The sequence below is a fragment of the Megachile rotundata genome, chromosome 11 (genome assembly GCF_050947335.1).
Source record: "Megachile rotundata isolate GNS110a chromosome 11, iyMegRotu1, whole genome shotgun sequence".
Taxonomy (NCBI): domain Eukaryota; kingdom Metazoa; phylum Arthropoda; class Insecta; order Hymenoptera; family Megachilidae; genus Megachile; species Megachile rotundata.
Window position 1 is genome coordinate 8686410 of NC_134993.1, and position 19793 is coordinate 8706202.

Here is a 19793-nt window from a genome sequence, read left to right on the forward strand (position 1 = left end):
TCAACCATACCTCTCTTGCAGTCTCGCAGCTTCTAATCTGCTTCAACTCAGATGGACTAATCGACAGAATCAGGTCCAATTTGGCCTTTCTATCGCCTGTGGTCCATGCATCTCGGGCAGCTTCCGATGCGGCGTCCCCTACGACGATCTTCGGTTCCGCTTTTTCGCCACTCACATAACCCCACGCATCGTTTTTCACTAGCAACGCTTCCACTTGCATTCTCCATGTATCATAATTGTCTTTCGAAAGCGTTTCGATACATGCGGCATTCATTATTGCACTTCGGTTATGTTCTACGTGTTCGAAAAATGTTTTAACCTATTCGCGGCCACGTGCACGCGCGTTTCTCGGATATTTTTCGCGACTTTTACCGACTTTTACACTTTTCACGATAGCCTGGGCCCATAACCTGTTAAGGACTATGATTTATATATATTGAAATATACAAAAGGGTCGTGAAATGCAGATATAAAATTATTATACGCAGAAGTGTAGTCGACGCGTCCGATCCGCGTGATCGCCAGGAAGAGAAGAAAGAACTATGCAACGTGCAATGACACGAACACCAAAAAACACAAAAGAACATTGCAATATCGATATTAACCTTACCACGCGATCATTGCCGCGTATTTCGAACGAACATACTAACATTTACGAATCAGAATATTTATAAATTTGAAAATTAAAAATTTACAAGTTTAAGATTTGAAAATTTGGAATTTGGATATTTAGAAACTTAGGATTTAAAATTTAGAATTTGAGTATTTAAAATATTAGAAATTTTCAATTTGAAAATTTACAATTTGAGTGTTTGATAATTTGGAAATTTAAGATTTAAAAATTTAGTATTTAAGTATTTAAAAATATAGAAATTTAACACTTGAATATTTAGAATTTAAAAATTTAGAAAGTTGGGAAGTTAGAAATTTTGAAATTTTGAATTTCTGAATTTCTGAATTTCTGAAATTCTGAAATTAAAAAATTTGGAAATTTAAACATTCTGAACTTTTGAAATCCACCTTATTTTATCTATCACATTCATTAAAATCGTCTATAGTGTTTAACTTCTATCCGAACGTATTCTCTTGCTACAATCTCTGCCACAAGATTAAATTTCGATATTTCTAAATACGTGAACTATTAACCTATCAAAAATTCGTCCTAAAAATGTTTGTTAATAGTCAATGTCGTTGAGCCTGCTGTTAATTAATTCGAGCCCTCTTTCATCGAAATTCTTGCAGAAAGTCCTCGAAGAACGGCTGGAAAGTAGGGTCGATGCCATGATGGAATCTGGTGCAGAACTGCTGTTAAATTTCGATATTTCTAAATACGTGAACTATTAACCTATCAAAAATTCGTCCTGAAAATGTTTGTTAATAGTCAATGTCGTTGAGCCTGCTGTTAATTAATTCGGGCCCTCTTTCATCGAAATTCTTGCAGAAAGTCCTTGAAGAACGACTGGAAAGTAGGGTCGATGCCATGATGGAGACCGGTCTGGTGCAGGAACTGCTTGACTTTCATCGACGATACAACGAGCAGCGGATTAAGTCCAACACGTAAGTGCACGAGTTATATCAGTAAGTGCTTTATATCACGCGAGCCGGTCTCTCGGTTCAAGGATTTATCCTTCGTTTTTCTTTTGTTTTCGTTAAGTTCCCGCTTCATGCTCGGCAGACCGTTCGAAGTTGCTCGCGTGAAAAGCATTTTTTTTTTTTCATTTACAACTTGATGCGGTCGGTTAGTCTTAAGTGAAGATGTTAATCAGTGAGTTGTCAACGTAGAGCGGACTGTTCGTCATTTTACTCCGTGTTGTCAATGACTTAATTAAAACCGGAATTTCGCTGACTGATCGCGTGATACTTTACGGATCGATTCTGAAATCGAGGAATAGGTTTAATGGCGGATGCTCTGTAAATGACGTTGATGTGGTAAATTTTACTGTGAAGTAATTGGGATTATTTATTGCAAGACTCATTTTTAGATGGAAGAATTATTATGGAAGGTTTAGAATTTATAATTCATATTATTTTCAACATAATGTATATATGATTGTCAGAGAGCTATTATATGAAATACGTGAAGTTATATATAAAATATCATGAAAATTATAAATAAAAAATTTTTTTAAAATAACAATAAATAATATAGATTGATTTTTGAAAATAAATAACAATAAATTAATTTTCGCTCCCAAAGTCTTCAGTTTGAGTCAAACTTTTAAAAATGCCATCATTTTATTGCAAAGACATTTTGAAAAGGATAACATAAAATATTTTCTTAACAATAATCTATATTTTTATTTTTGTATTTTTTTTTTATTTAATTTGATTTTTTATATTTTTGACTTTTTATTAATTTTGTGAAAACATATTCAGCTTTTCTGAAAAATAGATTTTTGTAATAAACTGCAGTTACTGCTAACATAAATAAATTATGTCAAAAATTATTCAGAAATGATAAAACATTAAATTTTCTTTTCACATTAATTTAGACATTTATAACGCACATCTGTTATTAAAGTAGTATATTTTTTAATAGAATTTGCAATCTGTAATTACAGTTTGAATATCAGTTCATCTACTAAGATTGATATTAACATAACACACTTTGCATGTTTTGATAATTGCATCTTATTTTGCATACTGAGTTATGCTTAATTTAATATGAAAATGCAGTTATATTTACAGAATAATAAACACATACCCGGAAAGATTCTGTTTTCTGAAATAGATAGATGCAGTGAGAAGCAGAAGTTGAATAAATAATTAATCCAGTTGAATGAATGAAAATTCAATTGTTCGATTTTAATGAATAAATAATTGTTCCAACAGAATGAACGAATATTTAAATTAAATAGATAACTAACTGATTTGGATAATTAATTTTACCACTGAACGAAGAATTAGTTTCTCAAGTTTAACAAACAATTCGATTTGAATAAATAAATAATTGTTCCAATTAAATGAATAGTTAAATATTCAAGTTACATAAATAACTAACTGATTTGAATAATTAATTTTACCACTGAACGAAGAATTAGTTTCTCAAGTTTAGCAAACAATTCGATTTGAATAAATAAATAATTGTTCCAATTAAATGAATAGTTAAATATTCAAGTTACATAAATAACTAACTGATTTGAATAATTAATTTTACCACTGAACGAAGAATTAGTTATTCAAGTTTAACAAACAATTCGATTTGAATAAATAAATAATTGTTCCAATTAAATGAATAATTAATTATTCAAGTTACTTAAATAAATAAGTGATTTGAATAATTAATTGCACCACTAAACGGAGGATTAGTTATTCAAATTGAATAAATGATTCGATTTGAATAAACAAATAATTGTACCAATCGAATGAATAATTAAAAAATAAATATTTGAATAGGTTAGGTTAGATCAAATTGAATAAATAATTCGATTGAACAATTAAATAATTCTTTCAATCGAATCAATAATTAAAAAATAAATAATTAGTTAGGTTAAGTTAGGTAAAATTGAACAACTAATTCGATTGAATAAATAAATAATTCTTCCAATCCAATGAATGACGAAAAAAAAAATTATTACTTAGGTTACGTAAAAAAATAAATTATTGCTTAGGTTAGGTTAAGTCATATTAAATAAATAAATAGTTGTTCCAAACGAATGAATAACTAATAAATAAATAATTGGTAAGGTTAGGTTAGGTCAGATTGAATAACTAATTCGATTGAATAAATAAATAATTCTTTCAATTGAATGAATCACTAAAAATTAAATTATTACCTAGGTTAGGTTAAGTCATATTAAATAAATAAATAGTTGTTCCAATCAAATGAACAACTAAAAACTAAATAATTACTTAGATTAGGTTAGGTCAAATTGAATAAATAACTAATTGTTCCAATCGAATGAATAACTAAAAAATAAATAATTGCTTAGGTTAGGTTAGGTTAAATTGACTAAATAACTAATTGTTTCAATCGAATAACTAAAAAATAAATAATTAGTCCAATTGAATTTTCGCATAAATTTTCTCAAAATAATTTTGTGCCACGAGCAATTAAATAAAAATGAATGAATAATTCGACTGAATAAATAAATCATTGTACCAATCGAATAACTAAAAAATCAATAATAGTGTATCGTTCATGTCATAAAATTTTCATATAAATTTTCTCAAAATAATTCTGTGCCACGAGTAATTAAGGAATAACAGGTCTGTAGCTATTTAGCGCAGACACCCCGTATTACGTTCTTCAAAATTCCCGGCTCACGTGTGCATAACGAGCACGTGATCCACGCAATTTGTACGCAACACGCTAGCTAAGCCTTTGTGAATGAAACTCGCTCGCCTCTCACCTTACTCGCTTCCGGAAATCGCGAACGCGCCGACCGGATGTCTGAGAGAAAATAAAGGAAGTAGCCAGTCGCAAGGAAAAGTATCGGTCTTCATAGCTGCGAACAGTTCTTTTGCGTGAACGACATGCAAGAGAAAAAATTAGCACGGCCGAATAATAATCTTATCTTCGAATATATGTATGCTTCCTTCCGATAAGGATACATATCTGAACTTCATAATTTTTCGTTTCGCACATTTTTGTTTTTTTTTTCAATTTCTGGAATTTTTCAGTGTGCAATTTTCGGAATTTTTGGTTTTGGGATTTTTAGATCTTGCAGTTTTTGAATTTGAGAAGTTTTTGAAGGAATGTTATAGCGGCTTTGAGATTTAGAGGTTCTTGTATGATAATTTGAAGATTCCCAAATTGTGAAATTTTAAAATTGTTATATCTTCCATGTTCCTGGAGAACCGAATTTCTGTACTTTCAAATTTTCAATTTTCTAAATTTCTAGAATTAGATTTTGAAATTTTGAGATTGAGAGATTGGGAGATTGGGAGATTCAGAAATTTGGGAATTGGGGAATTTGGATACTAGGAAATTTAGGAATTGGCACATTTGGAAATTGGAAAATTTGGGATTTGGGAAATATGGAAATTGGAAAATATTGTAATTGGGAAATATGGGAATTAGGAACTATAGAAATTGGGAAATACGGAAATTGGGAAAATTGGGAATTGGGGAATTGGGGAATTGGGGAATTGGGGAGTTGGGCAATTTGGGAATTGGGAAATTTGGGAATTGGTCAATTTGGGTACTAGGAAATTTGGAAATTGGGAAATTCAACAATTGGGAATATTTGGGAAGTTTGAAAATTTGGGAAATTGGAAACTGGAAAATTTGATAATCGAGGAATTTCTGAATTGGAAAATCTGTAAATTTCAAGTTTTGGGAAATTTAGGGGAATTTTGAGATTTCTCGATTTGAAGATTAGGAAATTTGGAAATTTAAAGGTTCAGTAATTAAAAAATCCATAATTGTAGAATTTAAGAATTTTTCTCACGTCACAGCAGCAGTAGAGGTTCAACTTGCAGTATTCTCATCGAGTCATCAGATTCCTCAAGAATCAGGTAGCCAGCGTTAAATGTTTTGCTTATCGTTGCTTCTATTGCATCTTACACGTCAAGATCCCGCGAACAGAAACGTTTCAAGGTGTTCGGATTTTTGTTAAGCATCAAACGTTCGAAACGAGGCATAATTTTTGAAATTAGCTGATCATCGTAAAACATGACAGAATGTCATTGAATTCGACACGGTGTTCGAACATATTTTAACAAATTCCTTACATTCGTCGTGTCAGCGTCACTTGATTATTCCAATCAAAATGTTTTACTTATGTTAGAAAGTGTGTTAAAGAGTTAATTCATTAATACCTGCAAACAAGTCTATAGTAAGCAAAAATTAAATTAAATTTAATTCCTGAAAAAAGTACTAAAAACAAGTAACTATTAGACCTAGAGTTTTTAAACATCAGTAATTTGGGTCATATAATAAGTATTGTTGCAATATGAAGATTTGGAGATCTAGAGATTTAGATATTTAGAGATTTGGGAAAATTTGGAAACTGAGAAATTTGAAAATTGGGAAAATTGGTAATTGGGAATATTGGAAAATTTGAGAACTGGGAAACTTGGAAACTGGGAAGCTTGGAAACTGGGAAAATTTGAAATTGGGAAATTTAAGAATTGGGAAAGTTGGGAATTGGGAAACTGGGAAAGTTGGGAATTGGGAAAATTGGAAATTCGGAAAATTGGGAATTGGGAAACTTGTAAACTGGGAAAATTTGAAAATTGGAAAATTCGGGAATTGGGAAACTTGGAAATTGGGGAATTTGAAAATTGGAAAAATTTGGAATTGGGATATTTGAAAATTGGGAAACTTGGAAACTGGGAAAATTGGAAATTCGGAAAATTGGGAATTTTGAGAATTGGAAAACTTGGGAATTGGGAAACTTGTAAACTGGGAAAATTTGAAAATTGGGAAATTCGGGAATTGGGAAACTTGGAAATTGGGGAATTTGGAAATTGGAAAAATTTGGAATTGGGATACTTGAAAATTGGGAAACTTGGAAACTGGGAAAGTTGGGAATTGGGAAAATTGGAAATTGGGAAATTCGGGAATTGGGAAGCTTGGACATTGGGGAATTTGGAAATTGGAAAAATTTGGAATTGGGATATTTGAAAATTGGGAAACTTGGAAACTGGGAAAATTGGAAATTCGGAAAATTGGGAATTTTGAGAATTGGAAAACTTGGGAATTGGGAAACTTGTAAACTGGGAAAATTTGAAAATTGGGAAATTCGGGAATTGGGAAACTTGGAAATTGGGGAATTTGGAAATTGGAAAAATTTGGAATTGGGATACTTGAAAATTGGGAAACTTGGAAACTGGGAAAGTTGGGAATTGGGAAAATTGGAAATTGGGAAATTCGGGAATTGGGAAGCTTGGACATTGGGGAATTTGGAAATTGGAAAAATTTGGAATTGGGATATTTGAAAATTGGGAAACTTGGAAACTGGGAAAATTGGAAATTCGGAAAATTGGGAATTTTGAGAATTGGAAAACTTGGGAATTGGGAAACTTGTAAACTGGGAAAATTTGAAAATTGGGTAATTCGGGAATTGGGAAACTTGGAAATTGGGGAATTTGGAAATTGGAAAAATTTGGAATTGGGATATTTGAAAATTGGGAAACTTGGAAACTGGGAAAGTTGGGAACTGGGAAAATTGGAAATTGGGAAATTCGGGAATTGGGAAGCTTGGTCATTGGGGAATTTGGAAATTGGAAAAATTTGGAATTGGGATATTTGAAAATTGGGAAACTTGGAAACTGAGAAAATTTGGAATTGGGAAATTTAAGAATTGGGAAAGTTGGGAATTGGGAAAATTGGAAATTAGGAAAATTTGGAAACTGGGAAAATTTGGAATTGGGAAATTTAAGAATTGGGAAAGTTGGGAATTGGGAAAATTGGAAATTAGGAAAATTTGGAATTGGGATATTTGAAAATTGGGAAACTTGGAAACTGGGAAAGTTTGGAATTGAGAAATTTGAGAATCTTACTAAATGTGTACTGGTCCCTTAAATTGTAACCTGGTTAACACCATTACTCTTTAACAGAAGGTAAATAAATATTTTTATTTTTATAAATGAATTAAAAGTATTTTCTTTTTCTCACGTTTCTGTTAAAATCTTAAATCAGATTTATTTGAATACGAAAGTAAGGAAATAAACGCATTAAAGTGTTGCATTTCTGAATGAAGAATAAATTTGAAGAACAAAAACATATTGTGCTTTGTAACCTATTAAGCGAGCTAATTCTTAACAAGATTTTTATCTTCAATCATACGATTACATTTACATGAAAAAGAACACATTGTATTAGCATTTTCAACAGATAAGACATGTTAATTTGCGTTCACTCTTCTTTTAAACAGATATAGTAAAAACAGCTATTTTCTCACGGAGAAAATTTCTGTATTGAAGAAATTATTAAGCACGAAGTAAGCTATTATTTATTTTAACAATGGTGTATGAAACATCATTTGACACCAGCCAAATTAATTTTAATCTGAGTAAATACTACTTTTTTAATATCAGTATTTATACTATTTTTTCCTTCGAACTATGTTTCAAGAATGTTCAGCTAACATTTTAGCTCTTGGTATTAAAATCGAGAAAAGCTTTGAATTTTTCTGTGAAAACCGCCTTTTTATTTTTCTCACGTTTCTGTTGAAGTTTTTAAATATTAGATTTTAAATTGTATGTTTCCAATTCTTTTGCACTTTTCTAGTTTTTCAATTTTTCAATTCTACATTTCTTAAATTTTTCAATTTTTCAATTTTTCAATTCTTCAATTCATTAATTCGTTAATTCTCCAATTTTTCAGTATTTCAATTTTCTCAATTTTTCAATTTTTCGATTTTTCAATTTATTAATTCATTAAGTCGTTAATTCTTCAATTCTTCAGTTCTTCAGTTCTTCAGTTCTTCAATTCATCAATTCTTCCCATTATTCAATTCTTCCAATTTTCAATTCTTCCATTCTTCAATTTTACAATTCTTCAATTCTTCAATTCTTCAATTCTAAGATACAAAAGTTCTTGCCCCTTTGAATTTCCAATTTCACAAATGCACAAATTTTCAAATATCAAAAGTTTTTGTTTTTGTTGAAAATACATCAAATTATCGAGCGTTAATCATAAATCGATTGACAAAAGATTACTACGTCGTTTGATTATATAAAACATGAACACCGCCCCGTATGTCATTCCTTGTTGTGTAATTTCCATCGTTCAGTTACCAACAGTTTATTGCAATATTATTTTAAATAAATCAATCATTATATTTGCCTTAACGTCCATTTAATAATTCAAAGTTGTCTTCAATCACTGCACAATTCTAAAAGTTTTCATAATTCGCCAACTAAAAACCCTTTGCACTCGAAGGTAATTTGGCTGTTTGCAAACAGCAACTTTAAAACTTAGTTAAAGAGTTAAATGAATTCTTTTGAGGTTATTATTTCTCAGTTAATAATTTACAGAGTTGTTTCTTTCACTATGTTTATACATCACACGTGTCATATTATAGAATCAGTTAAGAAATAATTATTTCAGATTGTTGTATTAAATAAAATTGTGACTGAGAGTCACCTCTCGAGTGTAAAGGGATAATAGAATTAAGAAAATATACATTTTAATGAGATTATATACATTTTGCCGGTACGGAATGTCGCTTTCAGTATCCTGTGCCCAACCTTATAATTTTTCTTAGCAACCTTTCATAGAATATAATTTAGAAACTAGCTGAAACGATCATATTACGTGTTTTACCGTCTACAATGTACGTATATTGAATGCGCGGCAAAACAATTATCTATCGATCGAACAAATTTATTTTACCGCGATAATCGTAGCGAAACAATCGAATCGACAACAGCCATTAAATATTTCCAGTTCGATGGTGCCCTTTCCGTTTCACGAGAAACGCAACAGTCAAGTACCGTTAGAGGAAACACGTATCATGATAAGGCTAGATATCAATTTGATTAACTACGGTGCATTATATCAGCAGTACTTGCAGCGAGAAAAAGTACATTGTCGATAAATTGCTTGAGAACTGGGTTTATTGTTTTTATTGCCTCCGCATTGCTGCTCTTATAGGACCTTTTGTTCGCACATGAAACATAACCGGATCCTTTTTCCTAATAGGTGAATTTGAGGTATGGAGATTTGTTCATTTAGGAGATTCATAGTTTGATTTAGTGATTTTGATAGTTAGAGTTAGATAGTTCAATTTTTCAACTTCTCAATTTCTTAATTGTTCAATTCTTCAATTTTTGAATTCTACATTTCTTAATTGTTCAATTCTTCAATTTTTGAATTCTACATTTCTTCAATTTTTCAATTTCTCAATTTTTGAATTCTACATTTCTTCAATTTTTCAATTTTTCAATTTTTCAATTTTTCAATTCAATTTTTCAAGTTTCAGTAACTTTATAACAAAAACAAATACACTTTTAAAACCAATACAACGTTGTTCTGTTTTAATCTTTCAGAAAGAAAATTAATGTATCCCCGGAGCAAGTTTTAGTTCTAATAAATGGTTCATTAGTTTTATGCTATGAACGCATTTTCTTGTTCGTTACTTTGAGTCGGTACGTAGCTAACCCTATCGGCTAATAGTAACCCCGACTTACCAGTCGTTCGACCGATGCTTAATACCGACTCTGACAATTATCGCTAATTACCGTCGGTCGTGTACACATGTGTGCCGTAAACTACATGGCGCCGTTGTATCAGCGTTTATACTAATTACACGGTCAAGTCAATATGCAATCGACTACGTTATGACACGTGTGATGCATGTTGTACGGCGTCGGTACAAATAGAAGAACGTTCGGTTGAAATATTGGATTGGCTAAAAATGTTTTGTCGTTCTTTAAGGAGATATTTGATTACAAGTATAATATGTAGGGTATACAATATTTAATTGGGATTTTGAAATATGTAATTGTTTTATTAAAAAATATTTTGTATTTCGTATTTTGTATTTTATTTAAGGGTAGGATAGTTATTTAAAATAAACTCGTAAACTAAAGTTATTTTTGTACTTTTGTAACTTTTTAATAAAGTGTTTAAAACCCTATGTTAAGGGTCAACATCAAGCAGCACCTTTTTAAAAAATATTTCTATCTACCTTCCTCAGCTATGTAATTTTAAAAAGTTTTCAATGCGAAATTGCAAAGTCCGACATCATACCACTCTTAAGTACAGTCTGAAGAATATCTCTGAAAAAGTATGACAAAATATTGCTTTCTCACTTCAAATTACTGGAACTACAACGTCGCATTTTTGCACAATTTTGCGAACCAAATACATACTGCCCTTGTCTCTCCCAACCGAAACGACATAAAATAAACAAGGACCAAAACGTATCAATTCTCCGTCAGACTTCCTAAAAATTTCCAAAAAATCACACTCTGAATATGAGATCCCCAGACTTGTCACATAGTATAACATCTTTTTCTTATTTTTTCGTGTGTAATATTTTGGTAAAGTTTGTCGATAAAAAACTGTAACACCCTGTATGTGTATTCTAGTGTCAGACATCAATGTAATCTTTCGAAATAATGCGATACATTGTAACTGAAACAAACAAAGGTGACATTCTTTGAATTTTTTTCTAACTCCTTGACATCTGTTACATTGTATAGTTTGATAAAAGCAGCACGTTTATCATCGGTTTATTGCACCGTCACGTGTCAGCTACTGTTTGAAAAATGTCAGGCGCCATTTTACGCGTACAATATGCGAGGTAGAGGTAACAAACTAATTTTCTTAGGACGAATCGAATTGTGTCGTCTGGTATGTAGCGTATTAAAAGTCTGTACTGAAGAAAAATTGTAACGTACGTCAAAAATTTTTGTACAAATCGAAAGGACTAACTTGGACATCTGACTAACATGACATTTCTTTCAAAATTTCCATTTTATAAGTACGGTTTAAAAATTTAAAAGATGCATAATTTGGATGATTTTAAGATTTGTTAATTTTGTATATCTAATTTTCATATTTTATATTGTAACATTACAATCAATTCTGTTCACTACAAAATCAAAACTAATTATTTACTTATATTTTTAGCGAAAACGCGATAAAAAGAATCAGAACTTTAAAATAGCTGTAGAAAAGTTAAGTAACTATTTCCTCTCCCTATGTGCCTATCATGTTATAAGTAAATACAGTAGATATTTTATAAAAAGATAACGGTGTATTGAACTTTTTTATCATTTTTATTGATAGGTATTATTGGCGGATATTCTTTACATTGTAACAGTTTTCCTGTTCTGATACGGCTTATCCTTGTACATAACTCTTGAGATACCGTTATCAGTCCTTAATAATTTCTACATTTATTTCTTCTAAAACTTTCAGTTGTTCACTTGTTGTTAGAAACTTAGTTGTCAGTTGTTGTTATTTAAATGCGAATGACGAGAAACGTATACACTTTGTCAGGGTGCTTTCTTGGTCGCAAGGGAAAGTTCTGCGAGGCTACAGAATGTTCAGGTTTACTATAAATGAAAGAAAAAGACTATACAGGGTGGCTCACCACATTTTGCCATCTAGATTTGCGACATTATTATTACTCATAGAAAACAATGTTTCAGATGAAATTGAATGGTTTTGAGAGGGGCATATGTTGGTGGTATATTTTGTTTGTAGGTAGACGTGTAAAGGACATATGAAGGTCATTAATGTTTTTTTAAATGGAATCATATAATTTTTATACCATATGTATAAAAGTTCAAGTATAACAAAATATATGTATATACAAAGTATATACAAAATTATTACAAAAACCCGTGGAACACAGCAGTTAATTTTCGACACGGTTGACAACTTCGCGCGAAAAACGTTTGCGTCCATTATAACCGTTAAGATTATTAATTCTTTCTTTTTTTTTTATTCCATTTTTCCATCGTATCCCTCGTTTCACTCCTGCTTACGTACGCTGATATTCATGCATTTCTCCAAGTACCATGTCTTGTATTATGCAAATGCTCCTGTTAGCCTGCTCGACCTGCTCGACTTCTGCCGGATGTGACGTCACATTCTGAAACATTATAGTTGCAGAAGGCAGGTGTGATTAATATAATATCCCAATATGAGAGTACCACCGCGGCGGCTGTATGATTATATGATACCACTACCGTGTTATTAAACGTCAAATCATAATTTTCGACTGTTCCTATTTCGTTCCATTCATTATTTAAACAAATATCTTAACGATACTTTCATTTTAGCTGAATTAATACAAAGAATTAAAAAATTTAACGATACTTTAATTTTAGACTATATATAACTTGTACAACTATGTACAACTTGCATTTTTTTCTAATTGCAAAACTTGTAGAAGGTCTTAATTTTATTTATTTTTGTTGTCCATCTGTGTAAAACAAGAGGGGAAGGAATATTTAATAAAAATCAAGAAAATGGAAGACGAGTGAAGATCAGTTTTCTGAGTTATAGGTTTAACCTTGTTGGAATAAAATGAAGACAAACTTAAAGTAAAATTGGAGTAAACTTAGAGTAATAGTAGGAAAAGCTTAGAGCAAAAATTAGGATAAATTTAAAGTAAAAAATTGGATAAACTCACAATAAAATTAGTGCAAACTCACAATAAAGATTAGAATAAGTCTAAAACAAAAATTGAGATAAAAATTCATAAACAAATATCTAGCAAATTTCTTATCGCCACTCGAAAGGACTTTAATAATAATAAAACCGTATCAAATGCATGCATGACACGGTGAAACAGTAGACTTCGGAATTTGTAACATTTTTAGCAGCGATCTCGCTGACGTATGAATAACCATAAAGATTTCTTATCTGTTTGAACGGGAACGAATTTAATTGGTCACTTACAAGTAATTTTCCTAAATACTTGAAAGTTTGACGAACTGTATAGGCTAATTATTGCAAAAAGTATATGAAAATAAGGTTACCAACTGATGGTGAATAAATTTTCTGCTATTTTATTATAGTACTCGAAGTGTTAAGTGTAGATCAATAGATACGGCAGGTGCAATATTCATATCGTGACAAGTCACTTCCTTTTTAAATTTACTTCGCTACAAAAATATAACCGTTCTGTTTGTTCGATATAAATATGCAGAATTTTATTACTCTGTGCATAGAAAAAAGCATACTTCGACTTCTTGACAATACGCAAAAATTCTGTTTATTAAAAATAAAAATCCATTTTTGTTCACTGAAAATTACAAAATTAATTTTCATTTATTGTGAATGTATATAAATTCATTTCTGTTTACAATAAACATACAGAAATTCATATTCTTTTATTATAAATGTATGAAAACTTTCCATTTACCATAAAAGTAGAAAAATTCATTTTCGTCAACCAAAAATTTACAAAACTGGAAATCTACAAAAATTCATTTTGGTTCACCACAAATGTAAAAAAGATTGAAATATTTTTATCAGCGATGTCTGACAGTTAGACAAATGATGGGTGTTAAAAAAAGAGCAACTTCCTGTTTCATTTACCTAATGGAATCATAAATATTTTACTGAACGTACATTTTTGTATTTTTAGCGTTAGAAAAGATGGTAGAAGTTGTACGTTTGTCACAGTATATTACGTTGGTAGCGTGATAATAGAAAATAAAATGGAGTCGTCCTGTGTAGGTCACTCAAGAGTCAAACTTTATTGACCGGCAGGAGAACGTTGATCACATGGAAATAATGTGGCGAATTTTTTTGCAGTGAAATATTTCTTTTTATTTCTTAACTTCTTCTGAAACAATTAGTGTTAGGTTGAAAGTGTTAAAAATGATAAATCAATGTTAAAAGAAGGTTTATACTTTTGCGATAGAAGTGGAAGAGTAACTTTTCTGAAAGGAGTTTGATGAGAAGTTAACAAGTTTTAATTTTTTTGTAAATCAATTAATTTTGCTTAATATTGTCACTTTTTGATTTTTATGTCTCTGATAACATTTTTATTAATTTTATCAATGAACAAATTTTAATTAATATCGGCATTTTTATGTTACTTTTTATATCGGTTTAATAACGAGTTTCTAAAAAAATATTAATTTATTTTATGATTCGATAAGTTTTAATAAATATTAACTAATTTTGTGATTTAATAAATTTTAATTAATATTGACTAATTTTATGATGTAACAAGTTTTAATTAATATTAACTAATTTTATGATGTAACAAATTTTAATTAATATTAACTAATTTTATGATGTAATAAATTTTAATTAATATCAACTAATTTTGTGATTCAATAAATTTGAATTAATATCAATTAATTTTATGATTTAATAAATTTTAATTAATATTAACTAATTTTATGATGTAACAATTTTTAATTAATATTAACTAATTTTATGATGTAATATATTTTAATTAATACCAACTAATTTTATTTATTATTTATAAAATTATTGATTTTATTAACATTTTACTGATACATCCGTTGCTTATTTTATCAGAAATTATTTTTCATTATAAATTAAAAATAACGTTGGTAAATGTAATTTGCTGAATAAAAGACAGTCAAGTATAAAAATTCTTTAATTTAAAAATTAAATAATTGAACTTTTTCAATGATTTTATAATAATACCCAGAGTGTTTAAATAATATACCCTACCTATTTAGGTAGGTTAGGTTAGGTTAGGTTAAGTTTAATAATAATTAATAAATAATAAATAATTGCTTGTTACGAATGGACAAAATAAATCTAGTACTATACGTAAATTAATTATTAATTATTTACTGACATTGCTGTTTTGATAACATGATACATAAATACACAACGTAATGTTACAACGTTATGTCATTTTTAACTTTCACATTAACATCTATAATGTACATATATTGACTCTTTTAAAGCTGAAAAATAATTTATTTTCTATTCTTTTAATTTATTTTAAATTTAAGCGCACACTCATTAATTGTGCTTTTAGGTCACTTTACAGGAAATATAAATTTAAGAAATTTATTTTTAAAACTTCATTATAATTGTTTCTGTATTTGATAAGAAATTGATACACAATAATCGTAATTTTCAAATTGCGCATATTAGTACATCTTCTATGTAACAAACACATGAACTTCAACTTCTTAACAATACACTGCGAACGGCACGAATTTCATTTGCATATAGCATAAAAAACATCGGAGATACAATGTATCAATTTTGTTGCAAATATAATACAATTGAAAAACGTAAAAATGAGCTGAAGAATGAAATAACCAGATGTAAGAAATGTCTTTATACGAACAAAAGAAATACCGTATTTAACAGAAAATTAATTGTTCACAGTCGTAGGAAGTATTAGTTAGTTATACAAAATGTACACAATATAAGATAGTTTAAATAAAAATATTATAATAGTCAAGTTTGGAATCCATTCATGTTGTATTTTGTCAGTTTATCTATTTGTCGATTTATGAATTTTTACTTATTTAATCGGTCCATTTTTAACTTCGCTAATTTTTAAATTTGGTAAATTTTAAAATCATTCATGTTGAAATTTGTGAGATTATCAATTTGTCAATTTATAAATTTGTAATTATTTAATTGGTCAATTTTTAAATTCGTCAATTTTTATATTTGTCCATTTTTAAATTCGTCAAGTTTGGAATCTACTCGTTGTTGAAATTTGTCAGTTTGTCAATTTGTCAATTTATGAATTTGTAATTATTTAATTGGTCAATTTTTAAATTCGTCAATTTTTAAATTCAGTAAATTTTAAAATCATTCATGTTGAAATTTGTCAGTTTGTCAATTTGTCAATTTATGAATTTTTACTTATTTAAATGGTCAATTTTTATATTCGCTAATTTTTGGATACGTCAATTTTTCAATTAATAAATTATCATTTGTCAATATTTAAATTTGTCAATTTGTCAATTCATGAATTTTTAATTATTTAATTAGTCAATTTTTAAATTCCCCAATTTTTGGATATGTCACTTCTTAACTTGACAAATTATCATTTGTCAATATTTAAATTTGTCATTTTCTAAATAGGTAAATTTATAAATTTGTAAATTTTTAAGTTCGTAACTTCGTACATTAGTAACCCTACAAATTTGTAACTTTCTACATTAACCTTATAAATTCGAAACTTCATACATTGGTAACCTTGCAAGTTTGTAACTTTATACATTTGTAAATTTAAATTTCTGTCTCCTCGCATCACACACCGTGCACACCGGTGCCCGCGACTTCTTCACTGCGCGTTCCACGCACCCATCACTGATCTACAATACAGCCATCGAATTATCACTACATATTTTCAGAATTTTGCACGTTTTCCATAAAATTACCTTGTTCGAAATGTAATTAGCTACTATAATACTACTACTGTACATGACATTAACACGTGTTAATATCAAACCCAAAAATAATAGCAAAAATACTAGTTAACATCAATGTTTGAGGGCAGCCATTTTAAATCATACGGAGTCATTTTGTTTTAAGATAGCAAACATAACGTCAACATAACCACTGTACTGCCTATTAAGTACAGTCCCTGGGCACCTTACCACTACAAATTTCCAACATTTTCCACGTTTTCCGTAAAATTAAAAGGCGTGTTTAAATTGTAATTATATAATTTATAAGCTACCATGATACAATACTACTGCATATAACATTAACACATGATATCTTGTATTTTCACGCTTTGCTTTGGTCACAGCTAGTATCGGACATGATCTGTATACATTGATCATACGCTTCACATCTTCATTATTTTCCCAAATAATTCTTTTAAACAAGTATTGTAGCTGCAGAGTTGTAAACTAGCACGCCTATCTCAAAATTCATTCTTTAGGATTTAATTTTCCCGTTTTGCCGGTACATATTTGGTATCGATACGTGTGCGAACAAGTAAATCGTGGTTGCGACAACATTTCCCGCCACGTAAACTCGACCTCACCTTATTTGCTATCACCATAGCAAATGCCGTGATAAGACGGCGAGCTTGTTAAATGCAGTCTTCCTTTCATCGCGCAAAAACACGTTCGCCACTCGAGAACTAGAACTGGCCAATGCTATTTAACCCTTTCGCTATTACTATTAATAGTAGTTGGCCATTAGACGCTGTTTGTTCTATGATCTGTATGGTCACTTGCTGCGAAACGATCTTTGTGTAGTAAACTGGGGAAAATTGCCAAAATCCGGATACTTAGGACTAGATTTACGGATGCTTCATGGCTAGTTATTTTTGAGTGGATGCGGAGAAATAAATTAGTAAATGTGGGTGGCCAAGTTATTATACTTATACTAACAATAAGTCTCATATTTCTTATTATACTAACAAAAAGTTTCACATAACTTAGATATTTTTATGCAATTTTGCAAATTATTTTTACAGTACATTGTGCTTTTTGTTATAATATATTATGTGAAAATTGAATAGTTAGTTGAAGAGTGCATCCAAAGTTATTTTGTACTTTCATAACTTTTTAATAAAGTGTTTAAACTCCTATGTTAAGGGTCAAGATCAAGCAGCAACTTTTTAAAAAATATTTCTATCTACCTTCCTCAGCTATGTAATTTTAAAAAGTTTTCAATGCGAAATTGCAAAGTCCAACATCATACCACTCTTAAGTGCAGTCTGAAGAATATCTCTGAAAAAGTATGACAAAATATTGCTTTCTCACTTCAAATTACTGGAACTACAACGTCGCATTTTTGCACAATTTTGCAAACCAAATACATACTGCCCTTATCTCTCCCGACCGAAACGACATAAAATAAACAAGGACCAAAACATATCAGTTCTCCGACAGACGTCCTAAAAATCTCCAAAAAATCACACTCTGAATATGAGATCCCCAGACTAACACCCTATATGTGTATTCTAGTGTCAGACATCAATGTAATCTTTCGAAATAATGCAATACATTGTAACTGAAACAAACAAAGGTGACATTCTTTGAATTTTTTTCTAACTCCTTGACATCTGTTACATTGTATAGTTTGATAAAAGCAGCACGTTTATCATCGGTTTATTGCACCGTCACGTGTCAGCTACTGTTTGAAAAATGTCAGGCGCCATTTTACGCGTACAATATGCGAGGTAGAGGTAACAAACTAATTTTCTTAGGACGAATCGAATTGTGTCGTCTGGTATGTAGTGTATTAAAAGTCTGTACTGAAGAAAAATTGTAACGTACGTCAAAAATTTTTGTACGAATCGAAAGGACTAACTTGGACATCTGACTAACATGACATTTCTTTCAAAATTTCCATTTTATAAGTACGGTTTAAAAATTTAAAAGATGCACAATTTGGATGATTTTAAGATTTGTTAATTTTGTATATTTATCTTTCATATTTTATATTGTAACAGTACTGTACTTTTATACTGTTCCATCAACTAAAGTTCTGAAATACAGAATTTTTATAATTAGTCGCTCACTGTATCATGTCAAATATTTACAATAAAATCAGCAGTATTGAAATAAATAATGAGAAACATTTAAATGGATCCGCAAGTATAATTAGCGAACGGTTCGCATTTTTCGAGCATACCGATTCTATCCTATATTTTTCAGAAATTTTCCAATTATCCTCGACCGTTGATTAATGGCCGTTTTAAAGTTGCAAAAACTTAGAGATAAACGGGCAAATGAAAGGCTAAAGAAGTTTCACGACGTGAAATGAGCAATTATCGAACGAGTAGACTGGAGAGAACTTGCAGACATGAATCGGCGAATGTTTACATTCCAGGTCAGCCGATTACACGACGGGCATCTTCCAGAGCATCGGCTTCAAGGAGTTTCACGCTTACCTCATGCTATCCGAGGAAGAGAGGCGAGAGAAAAAGGTGAGCAGAAGCGGCCAACTGCAACGTCGTCACGTTTGCTGCAGCTGCAGTTTGATTATCGTAGTTACAACCGATCTTGCCGTGCATGACGTTTTATTTAAAGAGAAATCGAACTGGAGAGAAGTTCAAAAAGAAGCTCGTCCTTTATGATTACTATGGTGGTCGCAGCTGGTATAAATTTATAGTACTCGACCACTGTGAATTTTTGGTGTTTTACATGTTTTTCGTAAAATTATACTGTTCGAATTGTAATTATATAATTACCTATAACATTACTGTACATAACATTAGCACGTGTTAATATCAAACACAAAAATAATAACAAAAATACTTGTCGATATTAAAGTTTGAGAGCAGCCATTTTGAACCGTGTGGAGCCATTTTGTTTTAAGATAGCTAACCTCAACTTAACCTCTCTTCACTTGGTCTCTTTACCTGGTCCTAATTCAATGGGACTGTAGACTAGGGTTTATAGACTGAAATATAGACTTGAAATATAGATATTATAGTAAATTGAATTTTATCTAC

General features: G+C 30.2%; 1 protein-coding gene across 3 annotated transcripts in view; it reads left to right on the forward strand.

Annotated features, from left to right (window-relative positions):
* Positions 1 to 19793, forward strand: part of Myc (bHLH transcription factor Myc) — a 265387-nt gene that overhangs the window by 244473 nt on the left and 1121 nt on the right. For all 3 annotated transcript variants that reach the window (XM_076537573.1, XM_012283224.2, XM_012283225.2), the window contains 2 exons: positions 1442 to 1557; positions 19169 to 19265. In XM_076537573.1, the coding sequence (XP_076393688.1) occupies positions 1442 to 1557; positions 19169 to 19265 (213 nt within the window). The remainder of the gene's footprint in view (positions 1 to 1441; positions 1558 to 19168; positions 19266 to 19793) is intronic.